The following is a 27,987-nucleotide window of genomic DNA, read 5'->3' as shown; positions in this document are numbered from 1 at the left end:
AGCTAAGAAGCAGTAATTCTCCTATGACTGAGGAGCCTCTTAAGGGCCACCTTCATGTCCTTGTTTCGTAGGCTGTAGATGAAGGGGTTCAGCATGGGGGTCACTAGAGTGTACACTGCAGCTGCTGCAATGTCCTTGTCTTCAGAGGCAATGGATGGAGGACACAGATAGGCACTGAAGAGTGTCCCATAGAAGACACAGATGACACAGAGATGGGAACTGCAGGTGGAAAAGGCCTTGCCACCCCCACCCGGCGTTTGGACCCTCAGAACGGCAGATACAATGTGAATGTAGGAGATGACAATGCATATGAAGGGGACCATGAGCACAGTGCCTCCTAAGGCAAAGACCATCAACTCATTGATGCGGGTGTCAGAACAGGACAGCTTCAGGACGGGAATTATGTCACAGAAAAAGTGAGCTATTTCCCCAACAACACAGAAGGACAGACGAGCCATGAGGAGGGTGTGAGTCAAGGCAACAATGTGGGTGAGGATCCAACACAGTGCAAGCAGCAGGGAACAGACTCGCAGACTCATAACCGTGCAGTAGTGGAGAGGGCGGCAAATGGCCACGTAGCGATCATATGCCATCACAGCCAGGAAGAAGCTGTCCAGATCACCGAACATCAGAAAGAAGTACATCTGTGTGAGGCAGCCAACATAGGAGATGGTATGAAGTTGTGTCTGTACATTTACCAGCATCTTGGTTACTGTGGAGGATGTTAAACCCATGTCAACAAAAGACAGGTTGGCCAAAAAGAAGTACATGGGGGTGTGGAGGTGTGGGTCAGAGCTGATGGCCAGGATGATGAGCACATTCCCCGTCAAGGTGACAAGATACATACACAGGAAAATTCCAAAGAATAACTGCTGTTGCTCTGGCGAGCCAGGTATTCCTCGCAGGAAAAATTCAGAAATGCTGGTTTGGTTTTCCATGACTCTGCTGCACCTGGAAGGTAGGAAGGAGAGTTAGAATGCTAGATTTCTTCTAGAACTCTGCCTGTGCTGTCTGTCAAATTTTCCAACTCCTAAATCTCCCTTTTATTTCATTTTCATCCCCAATCTGGACTTCACCTCCAATCTGACCATACTTCTTTCTTTCCTCCTTATGAATATCATAGCTTTTTTTCTTTCCTCTCTCTTCCCTCTGGTCAATCTTTTATACAGATATGATTCTTTTAGGGAGTCTCTGGGCATATTCAGCTTCAGTCTTACAAAGTTTTGGTCTACTTCTGCGGCCCTGTATCAGTGTCATCATTTTTAGTAACGTGGATACACGCGTAGGTGGCGGTGAGCTAAATCTTATACTCTGTTGATAGCTCCTGAATTCCATAAAAAAATTGTTCTTAAAGCCCTCACAATATCTCATTTTAGAGTGAAGGGCATTATTTTCTTATCTTTTCTTCTGAAATAGAAACTATGGAGTGCATTTTTCATCTGCCTTTCCGTTTTCATCATTGGCATAGGGTCATCCTGCAGCTAACATTTGCGTCCACTTGTTACATGTCAGGTGCTCAACTAAGCACTTCATACAGACTGTCTGCTTTAGCCCTTAAACAAAACAAGGAAGGAGAGATTGTTATGCTTAAGGCCATGTGTTGAAGAAAACTGAGGCTAAGATTACTTGAATCATTTGCACCAACAATTTGCAAATATTGGAGCTAGAATTCAAACCCATGCACAAGATGCCAGAGACTGAATAATAAATCAATATAGATAGAAAGTGGTTTTTTATTTATATTTTATTTTATATTTTATCTTTATACTTTATATTTATATTTTATCTCTAAGTATTTCTATTTTATTTTTTATTATTTTTTAATTTTTAAATTTAAATTTATTTATTTTAATTGGAGGCTAATTACCTTACAATATTGTATTGGTTTTGCCATACATCAACATGAATCCACCATGGGTGCACTGGGATGACCCAGAAGTATTTTTATTTTAGAATCTTTAACCTCACCTTGTAGTTTTTCTATCTTATATACTTATTTTTCATAGAAGAATAATGAAATTTAAGAACTAGATAGAACCTACAGGATCATATGGCATTCCTGGGTGATTCAGTGGTAGAGAATCCACCTGCCAATACAGGAGTCAAAGGAGATGCAGAGTCAATCCCTGGGTCAAGAATATCCCCTGGAGGAGGAAATGGTCTCCAATTCAGTATTCTTGTCAGGAAAGTCCCATAGACAGAGGAGCCTGCTGAGCTGCAGTCTGTGGGGTCACAAAGAGATGGAGATGAATGAGTGACTGAGCACACACACACATACAAGATCATATGGTCTAGAGATCCCCAAACATTGGTCACAATCATAACCAGATGAGACGCTTTTAAAAAATACAGACTCCTCAGACTTATGAGTTAAAATTTTTAGGATATAGTCTGGTTACCCAGTTTAAATACTGGGTATTATTTAAAAACAAAAGCTAAATTCTCAAGTATTTTAATGCTCATCAGAGACTAAGAAGGGCTTCCCTCATGGCTCAGATGGTAAGAATCTCCCTGCAATGCAAGAGACCCGGGTTCCATACCAGGGTCCAGAAGGTCCACTGGAGAAAGAAAGGACAATCCACTCCAGCATTCTTGTCTGAAGAATTCCATGGACAGAGGAGCCTGGCGGGCTACAATCCATGGGTCACAAAAAGTTGGACACAACTGAGTGATTAACACTTTCACTTTTTCAGACACTAAGAATAAATAATTTTGCTTAACTCCTCCATTTGATTCACACATGAATAGGCTAAAGTTCAAAAATAAAGTTATTGAAATAATTTACACTGTGCTTTAGAGGAAGACATGGTATGACAACCAGGATATTCAGCCTCTCTGACTAGTGCCCTTTCTGTTAAGCCAGTTATCTTTTTAATTATTTTTTTTTGTTATCAGTATCTTGCAGATCTAAATATGTTCCTATTCTTAACTTCTATTCAAACTCCACACTTAAAGAAAAACTTACCTATAGATGGACAAGAAGATTTACTGAAACATTATTCATATTTTGAAGTTAATACTTCATGAACATGAAGAATATCTGAACACTATTGCATATTTATTTATTCCTGAGCCCTGTACTAATTTAGGAATGTATCTCAGAACTATATAACCTTTCCCAAGATATCATAAAACCACAAACTAAGTTATTTTTTTCCTACTCCGTCTTTCCATGGAGAATACAATGCCTCACAAAGATTGGACTCCCCTGACTGGGCACATTCTAATAACCATGTTCTGGAAAGTGACAGATTCTTAAGACTCAAATGATGGTGTATCTCATTGAGAGGAGAGTGATACAGATTGAATGATTAGACAGTTTTATGCTTTCCTGACTGCAGACCTTGCCTTTAGTGAGAAAGTCTACCCATCCCCACAAAGCTTCTCAAGGGAACTGTAAGTTATCTTAGGATGGAGTTGCATTTGTTTCACTATATCTGTCAGCGTGTAAGCCTGAATCAGGTTATTCCCTTAGTGCTCTCTTCATCAATAGCACTGACCATTTAACATCAGAAAAATTTCAAAATCCTCAACAAAGGGCCTAAAACTCTCCATTGTCAACCCTGTTTTTTACCTTTGTCTTTTTGTTTTTTCTATCAAGGGCCTTATCCTTTGATTCTGTTGTCCTATTCTCTGGTTCTTCTTTCCCTAAAAGAGTTTCTCAGTCTTCATCCTGACTATAACCTCAAAAAACTCTACTGCTCTTAGAGACTAAAATGAGCAGCTCCAGATCCTTGGGCCAACCTCTGGCTTTGTCACCCCAGAGTGACACCCCTTTACTTATTTCTACTGCTTCTTCACCTACTGTGTCTGCCAACAGGTAAAAGATGGCTTTGCCTTGATGGAGAGGATTTTTCCAAAGGCAGGGCTTACTAGTCTGCAACTGTTTGTCTCATTTCTCTTCTTACTGCTATACCAGTTACCAGGAAGAAGGCACTATGCTGCTGCTGCTAAGTCGCTTCAGTCGTGTCCAACTCTGTGCAATTGGAGTGGGTTGCCATTTCCTTCTCCAATGCATGAAAGTGAAAAGTGAAAGTGAAGTCACTCAGTCGTGTCCGACTCCTAGCGACCCCATGGACTGCAGCCTACCAGGCTCCTCCATCCATGGGATTTTCCAGGCAAGAGTACTGGAGTGGGTTGCCATTGCCTTCTCCGAGAAGGCACTGTGGTTATCTTTAATTTGGAAGGAAGGAGGAAAGAGCTCAGATTCTTTCTGACAACCTTCGTGATGGGATTATGTGGAATCAGAATTTAGGATCAAGAATAATAAATACAATTGGCAAATATCCAGAAACATAAGTCAGATTGCTAAACTGATGTTATAAACAAGTTTAGGGCGAGGAAGGGAGAGAAAGAAATACCAGAATTCCCAGTAAGGAGCCCAAGAAATCAGCAAAAGATTGCAAAGGCAAGCCATGGCTAGGTGTGAAGGGGAATTTAGAGCAATCACAGTCACCTTTGCCAACTGGAACAGAGAAGCCCAGAATGAAGAGTATTTAAGACTGTCTGGGGCACATGGTACTGGAGAAGGCAATGGCACCCCACTCCAGTACTCTTGCCTGGAGAATCCCAGGGACGAGGGAGCCTGGTGGGCTGCTGTCTATGGGGTCACACAGAGTTGGACACAACTGAAGTGACTTAGCAGCAGCAGCTGCACATGGTACACTGACCCCACTCAGGTCTACAGAAATTTGGAAATATTTTATATTTTGAAACCTGAACAAGGGACTCAGAAATGGAGAGGATGCATCAGACTATACCAAGAAGAGGCTGAACAGGGCTCTACATTGGCCATATGTAGACAGGGCTTCATGGGAAAGAGTTCCCCAGAGCCTTGTTAGAACAGTCATAATTGCCCAGTTTCTCCTCTGTATCTCATATAATAGATTAAATTAGTACAGTGTTGGCTTCATTAAAACAACTTGGAAGCTTTACTGCTTTCTCTTGTTAAATGGTAGCATTAAGGATTGGTGTTATTTGTATTGATTTGTAATCGCAGTCCATGACAAAAATGCCACTTTCTATGTAAAGAAGTCTCCTAGCTGCCCCCTTGCAACAAGATTCCTGCCCCTAAGCTCCTCCTTTAAAGAAATCCAGAAACTGCCTGTATTCACATGTGCAGTTTAGTGGCATATGACATACTTAAAGAATTCTTGAACTTCTGGTTAAAGATGTTATATTAGAGCCATGCATTCAATTTTACTGTCCCCTCAAACCCACTAAAAGTGAAGTGACTTAAAAAAATTTTTTTTAAATATAAATTTATTTATTTTAATTGGAGGTTAATTACTTTACCATATTGTGTTGGTTTTGCCATACATCAACATGAATCCGCCACATGTATACACGTGTTCCCCATCCTGAAACCCCCTCCCTCTTCCCTCCCAGTACCATCCCTCTGGGTCATCTCAGTGCACCAGCCCCAAGCATCCAGTATCATGCATCAAACCTGGACTGGCAACTTGTTTCATATATGTTATTAAGTGACTTTTTAAAAAAAGACATAAAACCCATGAAGGCAGAGAAGAGTGGAAAGCAAACAGTAGTAAAATTTCAGAAGTTGGAAAGCAAAGGGATGAGTGAGTGGTGATCAAAATGCTCTTTCTTTCCTCAACTTGACTAAATGTTAGACAGCTTTTTCCTGACTATAGACTGCTGACCTCCCATTTTTTAGAACATCTAACTTTAGAAAAATTGTGTTTTAAAATTCTTTCTTTGCCCTTTTGGGCTGTAAATCTCCCAGGCTCTTATCTGTTATACTGTTCTTATACCTTAGGAATGTCTTTCTCAAGGTTCTGGGAGCTATCCCTTTGAAATGTAATTATCAATAAAGATAACACCCCTGTCTCCCAGTCTCTTTGAAAGGGTAGGAACCTAACTTCAATAGATGCCAATTAGCAAACATATTAATAGATGGCCTATATCTCTGACCTACTTTCTTTACAACACCCTCTGATACTTTTCCACTAGCTAATCCCAGCTTTTATAAATCCCCTTTCCTTTTGTTTCAGCAGAATTGACTTCAGTCTGTCTCTCCAATTACAGTATTCTTGAATAAAGTCTTCCTTGCTTCTTTAACTCCACATGTGTAATTTATCTTTGACAGTGGTGAGTGGGTTAACAGACATGAAGAAGCTAGATACTAAGCTGGTGGTAGATGAAATAAAATAATCAATTTTGTCAATACTGAAGAATCCACAAAAAAACAGAAACTGGGAGCTCTGGGTATATGAAATAAACTCAGAGGTAATAGCTATTTCAGAAATGGAATCTCTAGATTCTAGTTTTCACTCCTCAGTACTGGAATACTGTCTTCTATCCCAGCAGAAGTTGGTAGTTTTACTTTCTGGAGAAGTTGTGACTAGGAGTTGTCACATAAAATTCAAATTAGTGAATAATATATAAAAACGAGAATTACATGACTATGTGCATGCGTGCTAAGTTCAGTCATGTCCAACTCTGTGCAACCCTGTGGACTGTAGCCCTCCAGGCTCCTCTGTCCATGGGGATTCTCCAGGCAAGAATCTGGAGTGAGTTGCCATGCCCTCCTCCAGGGGATCTTCCTCACCCAGGGATAAACCTAACTCTCTTGTGTCTCCTGCATTGGCTGTGCTGTGCTTAGTTGCTAAGTTGTGTCCTACTCTTTGTGACCCCATGGACTGCAGCCCACTAGGCTCTTCTGTCCATAGGGATTTTCAGGCAAGAATACTGGAGTGGGTTGCCACGCCCACCTCCAGGGGATCTTCCCAACCCAGAAATCGAACCCAGGTCTCCCACATTGCAGGCAGATTCTTTACCGTCTGAGGCACCAGGCATTGGGAGATGGGTTCTTTACCACTAACACCACCAGGGAAGCCTTTTGCATGACTCTGTGTATATGTGTGTGTGCACATGTGTGCACACGTGCGTGCGCGCTAAGTCCTTCAGTCGTGACCAACTCTTTGCAACCCTATAGACATAGCCTGCCAGGCTCCTCTGTCCATAGGATTCCCCAGGCAAGGATACTGGAGTGGGTTGCCATTTCCTTCCCCAAATGATCTTCTTGATCCAGGGAGTGAACCCACCTATCCTGCATTGGCAGGTGGGTTTTTTACCACTAGCACCACGTGGGAAGCCCTTACATGACTATCAGTTCAGTTCAGTCACTCAGTGTGTCTGACTCTTTGCGACCCCATGAACTGTAGCATGCCAGGCTTCCCTGTCCATCACCAACTCTTGGAGTCCACCCAAACCCATATCCATCGAGTCGGTGATACCATCCAACCATCTCATCCTCTGTTGTCCCCTTCTCCTCCTGCCCTCAATCTTTCCCAGCATCAGAGTCTTTTCCAATGAGTCAGCTCTTCACATGAGATTGCCAAAGTACTGGAGTTTCAGCTTCAATATCAGTCCTTCCAATGAACACCCAGGACTGATCTCCTTTAGGATGGACTGGTTGGATCTCCTTGCAGTCCAAGGGACTCTCAAGAGTCTTCTCCAACATCATAGTTCAAAAAACTAATACAGTGTTTCAGGCTTAAAAATAAAATTAAATTTAAAAAAAATTAAAAAAAAATTGTATTAGTAGAAAAAAAATTTTTTTAGGGAGATTTTATAAATTTTCTCACCAGTAAACCAAAAAAAAAAAAAAAAAAGCATCAGTTCTTTGGTGCTCAGCTTTCTTTATAGTCCAACTCTCACATCCATACATGACCACTGGAAAAGTCATAGCCTTGACTAGACGGACCTTTGTTGACTAAGTAATGTCTCTGCTTTTTAATAACGCTCCTTCCAAGGAGTAAGTGTCTTTTAGTTTCATGGCTGCAATCACCATCTGCAGTGATTTTGGAGCCCAGAAAAATAAAGCCCAGAAAAATATATGCATGACTATCAGTTCAGTTCAGTTCAGTCGCTCAGTCGTGTCTGACTCTTTGTGACCCCATGAATCGTAGCACACCAGGCCTCCCTGTCCATCACCAACTCCCGGAGTTCACTGAGACTCACGTCCATCGAGTCAGTGATGCCATCCAGCCATCTCATCCTCTGTCATCTCCTTCTCCTCCTGCCCCAAATCCCTCCCAGTATCAGAGTCTTTTCCAATGAGTTAACTCTTCACATGAGGTGGCCAAAGTACTGGAGTTTCAGCTTCAACATCAGCCCTTCCAATGAACACCCAGGACTGATCTCCTTTAGGATGGACTGGTTGGATCTCCTTGCAGTCCAAGGGACTCTCAAGAGTCTTCTCCAACACCACAGTTCAAAAGCATCAGTTCTTCAGCACTCAGCTTTCTTCACAGTCCTAACTCTCACATCCGCATATGACCACTGGAAAAACCATAGCCTTGACTGACAGAACTTTATTGGCAAAGTAATGTCTATATAACACCAAATGATGAATCCTGAAACCTAAAGACCTATATCGTGAATACAGAATAGTGTAAGAATTTCTTTGACATTCAAGTAGCTGAGCAGGAAAGAACTAAGGATACTGGCATTGGCCTTCCCCCGAAAGTTTTCCCAGCCAGATAATCCTACAGTGAAACTCAAAATTGACAGCTCCTTCTATAAACACAGGGCTTCCAGGCAGTTCCAGTGCAAAATTCATTGTAGTTAACACTTAAATTTTATATGCTTTTCACAAAATTATCAGTTAATAAGATATTCAAATGAAAAAAATTAACTTGATCCTGACCTCATGTTGTATAAAAAATCAGTTCCAACTAAATTCATATATAAATAAAAGACAAAACAACAAAATTTTAGATGAAAACACAAATATCTTCCTAATCAAGAAGTATGCAGCTATCTCTTAAATAGGACACAAACAGACTAACTGAAAGTAAATAAATAAGTGGGACCATATTAAAATTAAGAACTTCTAAAAAAATAAAAATAAAATTAAGAACCCTCTTACACTGTTGGTGGGAATGCAAACTAGTACAGCCACTATGGAGAACAGTGTGGAGATTCCTTAAAAAACTGGAAATAGAACTGCCTTATGATCCAGCAATCCCACTGCTGGGCATACACACTGAGAAAACCAGAAGGGAAAGAGACACGTGTATCCCAATGTTCATCGCAGCACTGTTTATAATAGCCAGGACATGGAAGCAACCTAGATGTCCATCAGCAGATGAATGGCTAAGAAAGCTGTGGTACATATACACAATGGAGTATTATTCAGCCATTAAAAAGAATACATTTGAATCAGTTCTAATGAGGTGGATGAAACTGGAGCCTATTATACAGAGTGAAGTAAGCCAGAAAGAAAAACACCAATACAGTATACTAACACATATATATGGAATTTAGAAAGATGGTAACAATAACCCTGTGTACGAGACAGCAAAAGAGACACTGATGTATAGATCAGTCTTATGGACTCTGTGGGAGAGGGAGAGGGTGGGAAGATTTGGGAGAATGGCATTGAAACATGTAAAATATCATGTATGAAATGAGGTGCCAGTCCAGGTTCGATGCACGATACTGGATGCTTGGGGCTGGTGCACTGGGACGACCCAGAGGGATGGAATGGGGAGGGAGGAGGGAGGAGGGTTCAGGATGGGGAACACATGTATACCTGTGGCAGATTCATTTTGATATTTGGCAAATCTAATACAGTTATGTAAAGTTTAAAAACAAAATAAAATTAAAAAAAAATAAAAATAAAATAAAATTAAGAACTTCTATTTTTCAAAAGGCACCAGTAAGAGAGTGAAAAGTCAACACACAAGCAAGAAGGAGACATGTGTCATGCATGCATTTCACAAAATATTGTATACCAGTATATATATAAGACCCTTTTCAAATCAACAAACAGAAAGAAACTCCAAAATACATTTAAAAATATATCAGAATGTAATATCAAATATTTTTTAAAACACATGAAAATATTTTCAACCTCATTAGTCATCAGGACAGCTTAAATTTAACCTACAATGTGTTACTACTACACATTTATCAGAATAAAATGAAAAAGACTGCACCAAAAGTTAGTGAGATTGGAGCAACCAGAATCTCATAACCACTGTCAACACCATAGAACAATCACTCTGAAAACTAAAGCTGAACCATGCAAAACCTAGGATTCCCAAATTCTACTATTAAACATATATCCAACCAAAATGTGTATACACATTCCTCAAGAGGTCTGGATAAAAATGTTTGTACCATCACTATTTATAAAATACCAAACTGAAAATCACCTAAATAGCTATCAACAATAGACTAGGTGAATTATGGTAATTTCCATGAATGAATGTCAGCAGCAATGAGAATGAATGAAACACAGGTTTGAGTTTCCTGCTTGCTTCCCTGTCTACTCTCCCACTTCCAGATGATTTCCATTGTAGTTATGCCATGTCTGCATCACTCTTGTACTGGGTATATGTATAGAGGAAATAAAATCCAAGGTCTTCAGACTAAAAGGAACAATACATAGAGGGGTGCATCTAAGGAGACATTTTTCCACTTGGACCTCATTTAGATGACAAGATCTTGGACCTTGACCTCATGTTGCAATGGAATGAGATTCTGAGGCTTTTCCAGTTCAGTTCAGTTGCTCAGTCATGTCTGACTCTTTGTGACCCCATGGATTGCAGCACGCCAGGTGTTCATGTCCATCACCAACTCCTGAAGCTTGTTCAAACTCATGTCCATAGAGTCAGTGATGCCATCCAACCATCTCAGCCCTGTTGTCCCCTTCTCCTCCTGCCTTCAATCTTTCCCAGCATCAGGGTCTTTTCCAATGAGTCAGTTCTTCACATCAGATGGCCAAAGTATTGGAGTTTCAGCTTCAGCATCAGTCCTTCCAATGAATATTCAGAACTGATTTCCTTTAGGATTGACTGGTTTGATCCCCTTGCAGTCCAAGGGACTCTCAAGAGTCTCCTCCAACACCACAGTTCAAAAGCGTCAATTCTTTGGTGTCAGCTTTCTTTATAGTCCAACTCTCAGATCCATACATGATTACTAGAAAAACCATAGCTTTGACTAGATGGGTCTTTGTTGGCAAAGTAATGTCTCTGATTTTTAATATGCTGTCTAGGTTGGTCATAGCTTTTCTTCCAAGGAACAAGCATCTTTTAATTTCATAGCTGCAGTCACCATCTGCGGTGAATATGGAACCCAAGAAAATAGTCTCTCACTGTTTCCATTGTTTCCCCACCTATTTGCCATGAAGTGATGTGTCTGGATGCTATGAGATTCATTTTATGAATGTTGAGTTTTAAGCCAACTTTTTCCCTCTCCTCTTCCACTTTCATGAAGAGGCTCTTTAGTTCTTCTTTGCTTTCTGCCATAAGGGTGGTGTCATCTGCATATCTAAGGTTATTGATATTTCTCCCAGAAATCTTGATTCCAGCTTGTGCTTCATCCATCTGGCATTTCTCATGATATGCTCTGCATATAAGTTAAATAAGCAGGGTGACAGTATATAGCCTTGATGTATTCCTTTCCTGATTTGGAGCCAGTCTGTTGTTCTATGTCCAGTTCTCACTGTGGCTTCTTGCTTTGCATACAGATTTCTCAGAAGGCAGATGAGATGGTCTGGTATTCCCATCTCTTGAAGAATTTTCCACAGTTTGTTGTGATCCACATAGTCAAAGTCTTTGGCATAGTCAATAAAGCAGAAGTAGATGTTTTTCTGGAATTCTCTTGCTTTTTCCATGATCCAACAGATGTTGGCAATCTGATCTCTGGTTCCTCTGACTTTTCTAAATCCAGCTTGTACATCTGGAAGTTCATGGTTCACGTACTGTTGAAGTCTGGCTTGGAAAATTTTGAGTATTTCTTTGCTAATGTGTGAGATGAGTGCAATTGTGCAGTAGTCTGAGTGTTCTTTGGCACTGCCTTTCTTTGGGATTGGAATGAAAACTGACCTTTTCCAGTCCTGTGGCCACTGCTGAATTTTCCAAATTTTCTGGCATATTGAGTCCAGCACTTTCACAGCATCATTTTTTAGGATTTGAAATCACTCAACTGGAATTCCATCACTTCCACTAGCTTTGTTCATAGGAATGCTTCCTAAGGCCCACTTGACTTTGCATTCCAGGACATCTGGCTATAGGTGAGTGATCACACCATTGTGGTTATCACAGTCATGAAGATCTTTTTTGTATAGTTCTTCTGTGTATTCTTGCTACCTCTTTTTAATGTCTTCTGCTTTTGTTAGGTCCATACTATTTCTGTCCTTTATTGTGCCCATCTTTGCATGAAATGTTCCCTTGGTATTTCTAATTTTCTTGAAGACATCTCTAAACTTTCCCATTCTATTGTTTTCCTCTATTTTTTTTTTTTTTTTTTTTTTTTGTAACCATTTTATTTTTTATTTTTTTTTTTTAATTTTATTTTATTTTTAAACTTTACATAACTGTATTAGATTTGCCAAATATCAAAATGAATCCGCCACAGGTATACATGTGTTCCCCATCCTGATCCCTCCTCCCTCCTCCCTCCCCATTCCATCCCTCTGGGTCGTCCCAGTGCACCAGCCCCAAGCATCCAGTATCGTGCATCGAACCTGGACTGGCAACTCATTTCATACATGATATTTACATGTTTCAATGCCATTCTCCCAAATCTTCCCACCCTCTCCCTCTCCCACAGAGTCCATAAGACTGTTCTATACATCAGTGTCTCTTTTGCTGTCTCGTACACAGGGTTATTGTTACCATCTTTCTAAATTCCATATATATGCGTTAGTATACTGTATTGGTGTTTTTCTTTCTGGCTTACTTCACTCTGTATAATAGGCTCCAGTTTCATCCACCTCATTAGAACTGATTCAAATGTATTCTTTTTAATGGCTGAATAATACTCCATTGTGTATATGTACCACACCTAAAGCAACTAGAAAAGGAAGAAATGAAGAACCCCAGGGTTAGTAGAAGGAAAGAAATCTTAAAAATTAGAGCAGAAATAAATGCAAAAGAAACAAAAGAGACCATAGCAAAAATCAACAAAACCAAAAGCTGGTTCTTTGAAAGGATAAATAAAATTGACAAACCATTAGCCAGACTCATCAAGAAACAAAGGGAGAAAAATCAAATCAATAAAATTAGAAATGAAAATGGAGAGATCACAACAGACAACACAGAAATACAAAGGATCATAAGAGACTACTATCAACAATTATATGCCAATAAAATGGACAACGTGGAAGAAATGGACAAATTCTTAGAAAAGTACAACTTTCCAAAACTCGATCAGGAAGAAATAGAAAATCTTAACAGACCCATCACAAGCACGGAAATTGAAACTGTAATCAAAAATCTTCCAGCAAACAAAAGCCCAGGTCCAGACGGCTTCACAGCTGAATTCTACCAAAAATTTAGAGAAGAGCTAACACCTATCCTGCTCAAACTCTTCCAGAAAATTGCAGAGGATGGTAAACTTCCAAACTCATTCTATGAGGCCACCATCACCCTAATACCAAAACCTGACAAAGATCCCACAAAAAAAGAAAACTACAGGCCAATATCACTGATGAACATAGATGCAAAAATCTACTTCTTTACACTGATCCCTGAGGAAGGCTTTCTTATCTGTCCTTGCTATTCTTTGGAACTCTGCATTCAGATGCTTATATCTTTCCTTTTCTCCTTTGCTTTTCACTTCTCTTCTTTTCTCAGCTATTTGTAAGGCCTCCTCAGACAACCATTTTGGCTTTTTGCATTTCTTTTTCTTGGGAATGGTCTTGATCACTGCCTCCTGTACAATGTCATGAACCTCTGTCCACAGTTCTTCAGGCACTCTGTCTATCAGATCTAATCCCTTGAATCTATTTCTCACTTCTACTGTATAGTCATAAGGGATTTGATTTAGGTCATACCTGAATGGTCTAGTGATTTCCCCCCCTTTCTTCAATTTAAGTCTGAATTTGGCATAAGGAGTTCATGATCTGAGCCACAGTCATCTCCCAATCTTGTTTTTATTGACTGTGTAGAGCTTCTCCATCTATGGCTGCAGAGAATGTAATCAATCTGATTTCAATATTGACCATCTGGTGATGTCCATGTGCAGAGTCTTCTCTTGTGTGTAGGAAGAGGGTGTTTGCTATGACCAGTGCATTCTCTTGGCAACACTCTGTTAACCTTTGCCCTGCTTCCTTTTGTACTCAAGGCCAAATTTGCCTGTTACTGCAGATATCTCTTGACTTCCTGTTTTTGCATTCCAGTCCACTATGATGAAAAGGACATCTTTTTTGTGTGTTAGTTCTAGAAGGTCTTGTAGGTCTTCATAGAACTGTTCAACCTCAGCTTCTTCAGCATTACTGGTTGGGTCATAGGTGTGGATTACTGTGATATTGAATGGTTTGCCTTGGAAATGAACAGAGATCATTCTGTCATTTTTGAGGTTACACCCAACTACTGTATTTCGGACTCTTTTGTTGACTATGAGGGCTACTCCATTTATTCTAAAGGATTCTTTCCCACAGTAGTAGATATAATGGTTATCTGAATTAAATTCACCCTTTCCAGTTGATTTAGTTCACTTTACTAAATGTCAATGTTCACTCTTGCCATCTCCTGCTTGACCACTTCCAGTTTACCTTGATTCATGGATCTAACATTCTAGGTTCCTATGCAATATTGTTGTTTACAGCATAGGACTTTACTTCCATCACCAGTCATATGCGAAACAAGGCATTGTTTTTGCTTTGGCTCCATCTCTTCATTCCTTCCGGAGTTATTTCTCCCCTGTTCTCCAGTAGCATATTGGGCATCTACCAGCCTGGGGAGTTCATCTTTCAGTTCCTATCTTTTTGCCTTTTCTTTCTGTTCATGGGATTCTCAAGGCAAGAATACTGAAGTGTCTTTCCATTCCCTTCTCCTGTGGGCCATGTTTTGCCAGAACTCTCCACCATGACCATCCGTCTTGGGTGGCCATCCATCATGGGTGGCCCTACACTGCATGGCTCATAGTTTCATTGAGTTAGACAAGTCTGTAGTCCATGTGGATTCTGAGGCTTTTTGGAAGGAACAAGTCTATTCTGAATCTGGAAAGAATATAAATAATTTGAGTCAAGAGAGCAGGCTGTGCTAAGTGAAAGAGGGTCCCAAATTCTTTCCTATTCTTCCTATGGAGGGATGGAGCTTAACTTCTTTCCCTTAGTCACTGGGCTGGCCTTAGTGATTGATTGCTCTATAGAAGACAGTGAAAGCAAGATTCTCAGATTTCCAAAGCTAGGTTTTATGAAGACCTTGCAGCTTCCATCATGACTTCTTAGATGGTTTGCTCTCAAAATGCCCCACTTCTGAAGCCCACTGCTGTGCTGTGAGTAGCCTAGATATATATGGAAAGGCCATACATATCTGGAAAGGCCATATATATATACGTGTGTGTGTGTGTGTTTGTGTGTGTGTGTGTGTTCAGACCTAACAAACAAATGGAGAATGTGTGAGTTACTAAAAAGTGGTACTGATAAAACTGTTGCTGCTGTTAGTCAGTCAGTCATGTCTGCTGACTCTTTGTGACCCCATAAACTGCAGCCTGAGTTTGCTCAAACTAATGTCCATTGAATCGATGATGCCATACAATCTCATCCTCTGTCACCTGCTTCTCATGCCCTCAATCAGACTAGCTACATGTGAAAAATTAAAAGTAAAGCTAGATACTTTTTTCTCACCCCACAGCAACATAAATTGCAAGTAAATGAAAAACTTAGTATAGTGTTTAAAACTAGAAGAAAGAACTAAATGGAATTTCCTTGATCTACAGGATGGAAAGGACTTTTTAGTATAAAAGTAATGGGGAAAAATACAAAGCTAAATATCTGTCAATTTTGACTAAAAAATAATTTTAAAACCTTCTATAAAAATAGATGAACAATCCAAGTTTGATGCATGAAACTGGGCCAACCCAGAGGTATAGGATGGGGAGGGAGCTGGGAGGGGAGTTCAGGATGGGGGACACATGTACACCCATGGCTGATTAATGTCAATGTATGGCAAAAACCACCACAATATTGTAAAGTAATTAGCCTCCAATTAAAATAAATTAATTAATTTTAAAAAACTTCTATAAATATTCAATGGCAAGGACATAAAAAACACCCCAAATAAAATGTTTTAATTTTGTTTTATTTCATTTAATATCCATTTTAAAAGCACAAACACCCCAGTAGGAAAAAGACAAATATATTAACAGGATAATTTGAAGAATAATTACTATGGTTAAAAATCAAATTAAAAAAATAGTTGATCTTGCTAGTAACCAAAGGCATACACAGAGAAAATGAGATTTTCACATAGAAAATGAGATTGTTCTGTACCAATGATATTGCTAATGATTAAAATCAACAATGATACTGGGACAAACTATGGCGGTTAAGAGCATGGACTGAAGCCACTCCATCCTTTCTTCCTTCTTTCCTTTTCCTGTGTATACTCTCCATCTCTAGGTCTCCATCCAAGTTCTGATTTTCTACTTCTCTCTCCTTTCCAGTCTGCCAACACTACACCCTGCACTATCTGTCTCAAAAAAAAAAAAAAAAAAAGTGGGCTCTAGAGTCATGGAGACCTAGATTGGAATTCCATCCTCTCCATTTAGTTGGTCAAGTCATTATCTTCACTGGGCCTCAGTTTTTTCATTTGTAAAATAGGGATGACTATAGTTTCTTTATCCTAATAAACTTGTATTACTTGAGATCATTTAATGAAAGTGTGCAGTAAGGACTACAGTATTTTTTAAAAGATATTTTATATGGACATTTTTAAAATCTTTATAGAATTTTTTTACAATATTGTTTCTGTTTCATGCTTCGGTTTTTTGACCCTGAGGCTTGTGGGATTTTAACTCCCCATCCAGGGAGAAACCCATGCCTTCTGCACTGGAAGGTGAAGTTTTAACCACTGAATCACCAGGGAAGTCCCAGTACTACTAGTATTAATGACAATACTGAAGAAGTTACATTTTTGCTGTGGTTATGTATCAGATATTATGACTGGTGTGTTCTACATAGGCTGCCTTATGTAACTGAAAGGTTAGGACTTGGGGGAGTTGCTTCTTAACATTACTCTGTTTAGAGAGGTAATACCTAGGTATCATTAGTGGTAAAGAACCTGCCTCCCAATGCAGGAGACATAAGAGATGTGGGTTCCATCCCTGGGTCGGGAAGATCCCCTGGAGGAGGGCATGGCAACCCACTACAGTGTTCTTGCCTGGATAATCCCATGGTCAGAGGAGCCTGGCAGGCTACAGTCCATTTAGAGAAATCACCAGCAGGATCATTATATTTTAAGCTCTTAATGTCTCCCTCAATCCAGTTTAACCTAGAACCTGGGACAGGCATTAAATGGTTCAGGGCAGAGGCAAGAGTTTCCAGGAGGACTGCTGGTCAAGCTGGAGTGCATAGCATCCCAGCTAAAGGCCTCAGAATCTCACCCCCAAGTTCCCCATCTGAGAGCTTAACCCCTGGGAAAGAGATGCCGTCTATTCTCCCAGGACCCCAGCAGAGATGGCTAGAGAATAGGCTGAAAAGGAACACTGAGGTTGGCTCTAATGAGCACTTTGGGGATGATGTTCTAGGGATCTTTAAAACCCTAAGAAAGGCTCCTGTCTTGCCAGGTCTGAAAAATGCATTATACACTCCAGGTATTCCTGATGACCCCTGGACTCAATAGACCCCAGATTTACAAGGTCAGAAAGGTCTCAAGGAGTTCCTTATTGTGAACTTCCCACCCACAAGAGGGAACTGAAGAATCTGAATATGCTTGAAACCAATCCATGTTCTGATAGGTGAGAGAATCTGGAAGGGTAGGGGACAAACACACACACTTGTACAAACACCTCCCTTCCCAGCCCAAGGACCAGGCAAAAGTTTGTAGGGTGGCTGATCTAAATGTCTGCCTAAGATTAGAAGCCTCTCTATAAACCAAGAACAAATGGAGTACTAATACAGTGGCAAAATCTAATAAGGTTAGGGAGGACGTGAAATGACATCTTATACAAGCTTGCTCTAAGTCCTAGGAGAACTGAAGATCAGAGTGGCCATTTTCAAGCCCAGAGAACCAGACACTGATTCCTTCTACCTTCCCTTTGCTGAAAAGAAACATCAGAGAGTTAGAGTACAAGTGTTGATGGAAGGCACAGACACTGGAGTCAGACACACCTGCTGTTGAATCACATTCATTAGCTTTCTGATCTTGAGTACATCAAATATTTCTAAGACTCAATCGCACCATTTGCAGAATCGTGAAGGAGAATAATACCTACCAGACTTGAAAGAACAAAACAGTGCCATCAATTTCTCTGGAACATAGCAAGCATCTACAAACAGGTACTGATCATGTTCATGTCCAAGAGACTAGGGGGAGAGAAATACCAGTTTTCAAATGTCTAGATGTGCAATAGGGGAAGAGTTCAGGGAAAAAGGAGAGAGAGTGATGAGGATCAAGGGTTGGCAGCCCTGTCCTGTTTGTCTACTGTGGATACAGAGAATGGAACATCACAGACACTCCCTGGCCTCAGCCCATATATCCGTGCTTCCAGTAAGGTAAGAGTACAGGGAGTGGAGCTAAATAGGTGAGGTCAAGTTCTAGGGATTGAGGAGGCAAGTAGAAATAGACTATCTTGTCTATGGTGTATGTCAAGGGGTGGGTGTTGGGGGAGGGGCAGCAAGGAAGATCATGCATTTCCTTTTTACTTGGTGAGCAAAAGTGACTTTTCCAATCTTGCCTTTAAGGATATGCTCAATTCTTATCTCCTCCAATTTCCAACATGGACTTCTCTGGTCAAACTGATCACTTTCCTAAGGACCCTATTATATACAGCTATGAAGGCATGGTATAGTTTGCATGGGTATTGGTTTGCCTGTTCTCTAAAGTCCCATGTGTGTTTTCTCTCACATCATAATGGCATCCAGAGATTCTCATGGGCAAGGACCACTTCTTCTTTTTTTCCTGGAACAGTTTGGGCTACACAGATATTATCTGTGAATTGATCTAATACTTAAATATTGACACGTGGAAGTGTTTTATCTGCACAGATAGCAAAACTACAAAGGATGGGAAAACCAAGCAGAGTGAATCAAACCACCCTTTCAGACTTCCTCCTTCTAGGGATCTCTGAGCAGCCAGAGGAGCAAACTCTCCTGTTCGTCATCTTCCTGGGCATGTACCTGGTCACTGTGATGGGAAACCTGCTCATCATCCTGGCCATCACTTCTGACCCTCACCTCCATACTCCCATGTACTTCTTTCTGGCCAACCTATCAATAACAGACGCCTGCTTCACTTCTGCCTCCATCCCCAAAATGCTGGTCAACATGCATACTCAGAGTCAGAGCATCTCCTATTCTGGGTGCTTTGCACAGCTGTATTTTCTCCTCGTGTTTGGTGGCCTTGACAACTTACTTCTGGCAGTGATGGCATATGACCGCTATGTGGCCATCTGTCAGCCACTTCATTACAGCACAGCTATGAGTCCCCAACTCTGTGCATTAATGTTGAGCATATGCTGGGCGCTAACCAACTGTCCTGCACTGACACACACACTATTGCTGACCCGTGTGGCCTTCTGTGCCCACAAGGCCATTCCCCACTTCTACTGTGATCCCAGTGCTCTCCTGAAGCTTGCCTGCTCAGATACCCGCATTAACGAGCTGATGATCATCACCATGGGCCTGATGTTCCTCACTGCTCCCCTCCTGCTGATTGTCCTCTCCTATGTCCGCATTTCCTGGGCCGTGTTTGGCATCTCATCTCCTGGAGGGCGGTGGAAGGCCTTCTCGACATGTGGTTCTCACCTCACAGTGGTCCTGCTCTTCTATGGGTCTCTTATGGGTGTGTATTTACTTCCTCCATCAACTCACTCTGCAGAGAGGGAGAGCAGGGCTGCCATTCTCTATATGGTGATTATTCCCATGCTGAACCCTTTCATATACAGCTTGAGGAATAAAGATATGAATGAGGCTTTGAGTAAACTCTTTGGCAGTGGGAAAACCATCTTTTTACCATGACAGTGATGGCCAATCCTGGTATCTGAATTAACCCCTGCTCTCCATCACTTCTGGAGAAGGAAATGGCAACCCACTCCAGTGTTCTTGCCTGGAGAATCCCAGGGACGGGGGAGCCTTGTGGGCTGCCGTCTATGGGGTCGCACAGAGTCAGACACGACTGAAGCGACTTAGCAGTAGCAGCAGCAGCAGCAGCATCTCCATCACTTCATGGTGAAAGGTTGTTGTTGAATCATGCGAATACACTGGGATTCTTGGCCCCCGGATGAGAAGAATTCAATCTGGGGCCAGAGACGAGGCTTGATCGCTCAGAGCTTTTGTGTAATAAAGTTTTATTAAAGTATAAAGGAGATAGAGAAAGCTTCTGACATAGGCATCAGAAGGGGGCAGAAAGAGTACCCCCCTGCTAGTCTTTAGCTGGATGTTATATAGTCACTAGCAGTCTGTTAATGAAAGAAAGGAATGTCTTAAAATTCAGAATAGCACCAGGCCCCTCGCCCATAAGGTGTATTTTGGGATAATCTTGGCACCAAATGGTTTATCCTGGGCCATAAAATGATTAACTTGAATCTTAAAGAAGGGCAGACCACCATACAAATAGTTTCATCTACATAGATTAGGGGAATAATATCTGAGTATAACATATTGGTTTGTCAAGTAGGTTCTGGGCCAAGAGGCGAACCGACTTGGAGACAGAGTTTGGGGTAAAGGCATAGTACATTAGCATAGCTCAAGACAAACATTTCCATAAGAAAAAGGCATTGGTTATCTCTAGGCTCAAGAATAGCTAACTTCAGGCGAAACCTGGTGTCATTATGGCAACACAGTATTTTAAGAGAAACCTCCCTTTAAATTTGTGTAGAGAAGGAAAAAAATATTGTTAGTTTGTTTCCTCCTGCCGCTTAAGAGAGATAAAAATGTCTGATACTTGCAGGCTATTTCCTCCATTTGGAGACCCCTCTCTCCTTGGGGACCCCTAGATTTTCTATCAACCTGCCTAGGAAATGACTCTCTCAATGGGAAATATATGGGGAAACAGTGGAAACAGTGTCAGACTTTATTTTTCTGGGCTCCAAAATCACTGCAGATGGTGACTGCAGCTATGAAATTAAAAGACGCTTACTCCTTGGGAGGAAAGTTATGACCAACCTAGATAGCATATTCAAAAGCAGAGACATTACTTTGCCAACAAAGGTCCATCTAGTCAAGGCTATGGTTTTTCCTGTGGTCATGTACGGATGTGAGAGTTGGACTGTGAAGAAGGCTGAGCGCGGAAGAGTTGATGCTTTTGAACTGTGGTGTTGGAAAAGACTCTTGAGAGTCCCTTGGACTGCAAGGAGATCCAACCAGTCCGTTCTGAAGGAGATCAGCCCTGGGATTTCTTTGGAAGGAATGATGCTAAAGCTGAAACTCCAGTCCTTTGGCCACCTCATGCGAAGAGTTGACTCATTGGAAAAGACTCTGATGCTGGGAGGGATTGGGGGCAAGAGGAGAAGGAGACAACAGAGGATAAGATGGCTGGATGGCATCACTGACTCGATGGACGTGAGTCTGAGTGAACTCCGGGAGTTGGTGATGGACAGGGAGGCCTGGCGTGCTGCGATTCATGGGGTCGCAAAGAGTTGGACACGACTGAGTGACTGAACTGAACTGAACTCCATCATTTGAATGACTCCACTATTTTCAGACTGATTTAAGGGAAAGTTATCAAGACATTAAAAAATTAGGTGTTTAACAAAGAAGGCATTTCCATTCTTTCACTGGGCCCCTGGCAACCACCATTCTATTCTCTGCTTCTATGATTTGACCGTGTTAGATGCCACAAGTAAGTGAACTCATACAGTATTTGTCTTTCTGTGTCTGACTTATTTCACCTAGCATAATGTACAAAGTTCCAGTTATGCAAGATGAATGAGTTTTTTGAGATCAAATATTCGGCAAGACGACTATAGTGAATGACACTGTATTGTGTGCTTGTCATGTACTATTAAGGTGGCTCTTGAATTAAGTCTTCTCACCAAACATACAAAAATAAAATGGCCATTATATGGAGGTGACAAATACATTAATTAACTTGACTATGGTGATGATTTCCAACATACACCTACCAAAATATCAAGCTGTACGTTTTAAATACATACAATGTTTATATGTCAAATATACCTCAATAAAGCTGTTTAAAAAAGAACTAATAGTTTCTCAGGAAATAAGACTAGAAACTTAAGTTCTACTAGTGATGTTAATTGCTCAATTTAATACACAAGAGCTATCATTAATAATAACTAGAATTCACTATTTATGTAAAGAATCACTAGGACAAGAGAATAACTAGAAACAAATGCAATTCAAGCCATCATATATTTTCTGAGTATTTATTCCAGCTTACTGCTTCTCCTATTTAAGTCACAGCTTGGGAAGTGAAGAGGGATTTTTCTCCTAAGTGGAAATTCTTTTTTGATTTGCTGCTTTTAAAATTAAATCTGCTTTATGATGGAAATCCAAATATAGTAACACAGACATGAAAACAAAGGATACAAAGTACTTCACACTTCTGTTATTCATTTTTTATCCTTCTAAAATGGTTTTTATTCATAAAGTTTTATGTTTACATAAATGGGACTTATTTTACATGGTATTTTATAGCTTTCCTTTTCTATAATAATTTAGTTTTATTGTATTGTAATATCTACATTTCTGCCTCTATACATATCAATACATAGAATGTACACAGCATCAGTACATCAATCCACTTAAAATTTTTAAGTTTTAGTTTATCTCTTATTGAATTAACACAGTGATTCATTGTGAAACTTTATTAACAATTATATTACACTTGAAATGTCTTGTGTCAGTTGTCTGATCAAGGTTACTTTCATATCTCCAAAGCATCTATTTTAAAGAGCTCCATTGTCTTAGTTCCCCAGTGCCTGTGGCTTACTCCTTTGAAAAGAGAAGCATGAACTTTGAAAATATCCATATAAGAAACGAATCGCCAGCCCAGGTTCAATGCAGGATACAGGAAGCTTGGGGCTGCTGCACTGGGGTGACCCAGAGGGATGGTATGGGGAGGGAGGTGGGAGGGGGGGTTCAGGATTGGGAACACGTGTACACCCGTGGCAGATTCATGTTGATGTATGGCAAAACCAATACAATATTGTAAAGTAATTAGCCTCTAATTAAAATAAATAAATTTAAATTATAGAACAGTCTTATGGACTCTGTGGGAGAGGGAGAGGGTGGGAAGATTTGGGAGAATGGCATTGAAACATGTAAAATATCATGTATGAAATGAGTTGCCAGTCCAGGTCCGATGCACGATACTGGATGCTTGGGGCTGGTGCACTGGGACGACCCAGAGGGATGGAATGGGGAGGGAGGAGGGAGGAGGGTTCAGGATGGGGAACACATGTAAACCTGTGGCGGATTCATTTTGATATTTGGCAAATCTAATACAGTTATGTAAAGTTTAAAAATAAAATAAAATTTAAAAAAAAAAAAAAAATAAAACAATTTCGATATAACTTCAAAAAAAAAAAAAAAAAAAAGAAAATATTCATAAAAATACATGAAGAATGGAAGTCTAGGTTGAACCCCATGGAAAGAGAGACAACAAAGCCAGATTGTCTTAATTCACCTAAAAGTGAAAGTGAAGTCGCTCAGTCGTGTCCGACTCTGTGACCCCGTGGACTATAGCCCACCAGGCTCCTCCGTCCATAGGATTCTCCAGGCAAGAATACTGGAGTGGGTTGCCATTTCCTTCTCCATGGGATCTTCCCAACCCAGGGATCGAACCCAGGTCTCCCGCATTGCAGGCAGACACTTTAACCTCTGAGCCACCAGGGAAGCCTCATTTACCTAAGGGATTACCTAAATCAGAGCTTAAAAAATGAAATAAATGAATAATAAAAGAAAGTTGCTATCAAAATATACTACATGTGTATCAAATATTAAGCTTTTACCAAAATTTCTGACTTCCATCTTCACACCTCAAAACAGACTAGAGTTGGGGACATCACCTTAGCCTTAAATGTCACTCCAGATGCTGGTTGCATACTAATTAGTCTTATATTTATGTACAAAATTGGATAAACATATTGCATTTTACATAGGGCAGACACATACACACAAAGAGAAAGGGAAAAGATGGGTAAAGTAGCCTCAATGCCTGTAATATTGGATTCAAGACAAGTCCTATCCTTTGTGCTGTGTCAAGAAACATGGCAAGGTAGATGAGGGCCTTTAAACATGAATAGCATTATACAACAAAACATTTTTAGTGTCCTGTCAAGAACTCAAATGGGACTTCCCTGGTGGTCCAGTGGATAAGAATCTGCCTGCCAGTACAGGAGACACTGGTTTGATCCCTAGTCCGGGAAGATTCCACCTGCCCTGGAGCAACTAAGCTCCTGAGACACTAAGCACCTGAGCCACAACTGCTGAAGCCCATGTGCGTAGAGCCTGTACTTTGCAACAAGAGAAGTTACCGCAATGAGAAACCTGCACACCACAACTACAGCATAGCCCCTGATTGCTGCAACCAGAGAAAGCCCATGCAAAGCGATGAAGACCCAGCATAGCCAAAAATAATTAATTATTAAAAAAGAACTCAAAGGTCCCTTTGTGGAGGTACAGATGCTCTGAAATCAACTAATTCTTTATAACAGATGTACAGTTTTTGGCAGCATATGTGAAATAACTGTTAGTTTAAAATAGTAAAATGGGGGAGAGGGAAGGGATACATGTATAATTATGGCTGATTAGCATTGTTGTACAGCAGAAACCAACACAACCTTGTAAAGCAGTTTTCCTCCAAATGAAAAATAAATTAAAAAATAAAATATTAAAATGTTTTTGAGTGACATTAGCAAAGTTGCAAGTCACACTGAAATTTCACGTAGCTTAATGTAAACAAGAAGCTACCAATGAACACAGGATGCAGTTTTTTTCAAAGCTTTGGGTTTTTTTCATTGAATATACAGTCAGCAGTGTCTGATATGTCTGTAGTGAGTGTGAAAGAGAGAAGAGAATCTGATAGCTCAGGAAAGATCCTCTTCTATTAGAAATTGAAAAAAGGAATTTACTGTAGCTAGAATTAATCTGAAAATATCACCATGAACCACTGATTCCTCTATTCCCCAAATAATCCAAGTGTTCTCTTGTTTCACTCTACCCAAATAAAATAAAATTAAATTAAATTAAAAAAAAAAGAATTCTTGGAAGGTGTTATAAGCCTGCATCCCACCACTTCCATAGTTTAGTTTTTCACTGATCTTCAAATCGTTGTTCACAAATCTGCAGTGTCCACATCGTGTGGGGGCTTGTTAGAAATGCAAATTCTTGGATCTCGTCCCACAACTACAGGATTGGAATTCATGGAGATAGTTCAGGAATCTCTGTTTTAACAAGCTTTCCAGGAACTCTTAGGCATGTTAAAGTTTGAAAAGACTTGCTTTCATTCTTTATTTGGGAAAGCAAGAAGTCCAGGAAGGATAGAGAGTGCTGAATCTGCAGTGATATTAACAAAAATGAATGACGTTTTCAGAGATTATGCATTGGAATAATCTAGTGCATTTCATTATGTATACAAAGGAGGCCAGCACTAAGTATGCTTTCATTGCTGACTGTGTTTGGGGGCTAATCAATGTCAACCACACTGTGCTGGCAAAGGGGAACTTCCTGGCCAGTCTGGATCTCCTCCAGGTTCTCCTATCCTCAGAGTTGTTTTTGTAACATTTTATACCACATGCAGAAAGTTATGCATTTCCTTTTATTTAAGTGACAGTTTGGATTCTATGATTTAATAGACCCATAAAGACAAAAAGAAAATCCTGCATTGTCTCCATAAGAGTGTGGTATAATAATATAGGTAATTCTTTAGATTCTCGGGGTGTGAAAGCCTGAGACTATGGGCCTAAAATATATCGGTTTCCAAAATTCTCCTCAAATAAAAGATAACTAAATGACCTGTATATTTTTGTATTGTTAATGTCCCCAAGTTGTAGAAATAAGTAATAAAATTAATATAGCATTTTCTGATCAAAAGTTGTTTCCAAAGGAGAGCACTGGGTTTTTTTTTAATTTTTTTATTGAAGTATAGTTGATTTACAATGTCATGTTAATCCCTGCTGTACAGCAAAGTAATTCAGTTATGCATAGGTACACATTTAAAAAATATTCTTTACTATATGATTTATCGTAGGGTACTGAACATAGTTCTCTGTGCTATATAATAGGACATGGCTGTTTATCCATTCTATATATAGTAGTTTACATCTGCTAACCCTCCGGTCCATCCCTCCCCCCATTTCTCTTCTCCTTGGCAACCAAAAGTCTGTTCTCTATGTCCGTGAGTCTGTTTCTGTTTCATAAATAAGTTCATTTGTATTATATTTTAGATTCCATGTATAAGAGGTAGCATATGTATTTGTCTTTCTTTTTCTGAGTTACTTCATGTAAGTACAATTGATAATCTCTAGGTCCATCCATGTTGCTGTTACTGGTGTTATTTCATTCTTTTTTAGGGCTGAGTAGTACTCCATTGTGTGTATATATATATATATATATATATATATATATACCATATCTTCTTTATCCCTTCATCTAAACATTGGTGGACATTTAGATTGTTTCTATGTCTTGGCTATTGTGAATAGTGTTGCTATGAACATAATAGGGGTGCATATATCTTTTTGAATTACAGTTTTGTTTGGATATATGCCCAGGAGTTGGATTGCTAAATCATATGGAAATTCTGGGAAACCTCCATCCTGTTTGCCATAGTTACTGAACCAACTTACATTTCTACCAACAGTGCAGAGGTTTCCTTTTTCTCCACACCAGAAGAGTACTGCTAATAAGGGAATGGAATTCTGGTCAATGAGCATTTGTCAAGTAAATACAACATGCCATCATTTTTCTTAGGGTTTGGCGACATTAAAGCTTTGAATTATATTCAAATGGAAAAATCAAATACAAGAGATGAATCAAAATGAGGTTCTGATTTAAATAAAAGTTGGGTGTCACTGTAAGAAAAACATTGCTCTACTGCAGAGTTTCCCCAGGGCCCCTTTTATGTCCTTGTTCTTAAGGCTGTAGATAAAGGGGTTCAACATGGGCGTGACCACCGTGTACATGAGAGCCACAATGATGTCCTTGTCAATGAAATCACTCAGTGTTGGGAAGAGGTACTGCCCAAATATTGACCCATAGAACAGAGTCACTACAGAGAGATGGGAGCCACACGTGGACAATGCTTTGCAGATCCCTTTGGTTGAAGGGACCCTTAGGACGGTGGCCCCGATGTACCCATAAGATACCAGGATACATGTGAATGGCAGAGTAATGACCACCACGCCTACTGTGAACATGACCAACTCATTGAGGAAGATGTCTGAGCAGGACAATTTGAGCAGAGCACCAAGGTCACAGAAGAAATGGGGGATGGTGTTGTCAGCACAGAAGGATAATTGGGTCAGGAGGAGAGTGTGAGAAAGGGAGCTGGCACCAGACAGGATCCAGGATCCGGCCACTAGGAAGGCACACAGCTCCTGCCTCATGATGGTGGTGTAGTGAAGGGGGCGACATACAGCAACATAGCGGTCATATGCCATGGAGGTAATAAGGAAGCTGTCCAGATCAGTAAAAAATATGAAAAAATACATCTGTGCTATGCACCCTGCATAGGGGATAGATTGATCCTGGGTTTGCATGCTCATTAGCATGTTAGGGACGGTGACAGATGAGAAGGAGACGTCAGTGAGGGCCAAGTGGCTGAGGAAGAAGTACATGGGGGTGTGGAGGCGAGGGTCCAGCCTGATGAGCAGGAGGATGAGCAGGTTGCCCAGCACCGTGGTCAGGTACACGCCCAGGAACAGGGCGAAGAACACGCCCTGCTGCTCTGGCCGGATGGGGAGCCCCAGGAGGAGGAACTCGGACGCGCTGCTCTGGTTCTCCCTCCTCATGCTCCTCTCCTGTCTGCTGCGGATGAAGAATGGTTGAGAATATGAAGGTCTCTGAAATAGTTTTATCAGTCTTGTAAAAAATATGTATCT

At 40.4% G+C, this 27,987-nt stretch overlaps 2 protein-coding genes across 2 annotated transcripts; one reads left to right on the top strand and one right to left on the bottom strand.

The window, feature by feature from the left end:
- Positions 1-2: 2 nt before the first annotated feature.
- Positions 3-27,897, bottom strand: LOC129623516 (olfactory receptor 1N1). Its single transcript, XM_055541062.1, has 2 exons — positions 27,393-27,897; positions 3-940 (listed from the first exon to the last, which is right to left on the bottom strand). Exons 1-2 carry the CDS (start codon positions 27,895-27,897, stop codon positions 3-5), a joined length of 1,443 nt encoding a protein of 480 aa, XP_055397037.1.
- Positions 18,980-19,939, top strand: LOC129622686 (olfactory receptor 1N2). The gene has a single exon (XM_055539262.1). It carries the CDS (start codon positions 18,986-18,988, stop codon positions 19,937-19,939), a length of 954 nt encoding a protein of 317 aa, XP_055395237.1. The 5' UTR covers positions 18,980-18,985.
- Positions 27,898-27,987: the final 90 nt, after the last annotated feature.

The sequence above is a fragment of the Bubalus kerabau genome, chromosome 11 (genome assembly GCF_029407905.1).
Source record: "Bubalus kerabau isolate K-KA32 ecotype Philippines breed swamp buffalo chromosome 11, PCC_UOA_SB_1v2, whole genome shotgun sequence".
Classification (NCBI taxonomy): domain Eukaryota; kingdom Metazoa; phylum Chordata; class Mammalia; order Artiodactyla; family Bovidae; genus Bubalus; species Bubalus kerabau.
The sequence above is the reverse complement of the archived record's forward strand: the minus strand, read 5'-3'. Positions and strand labels throughout refer to the sequence as shown.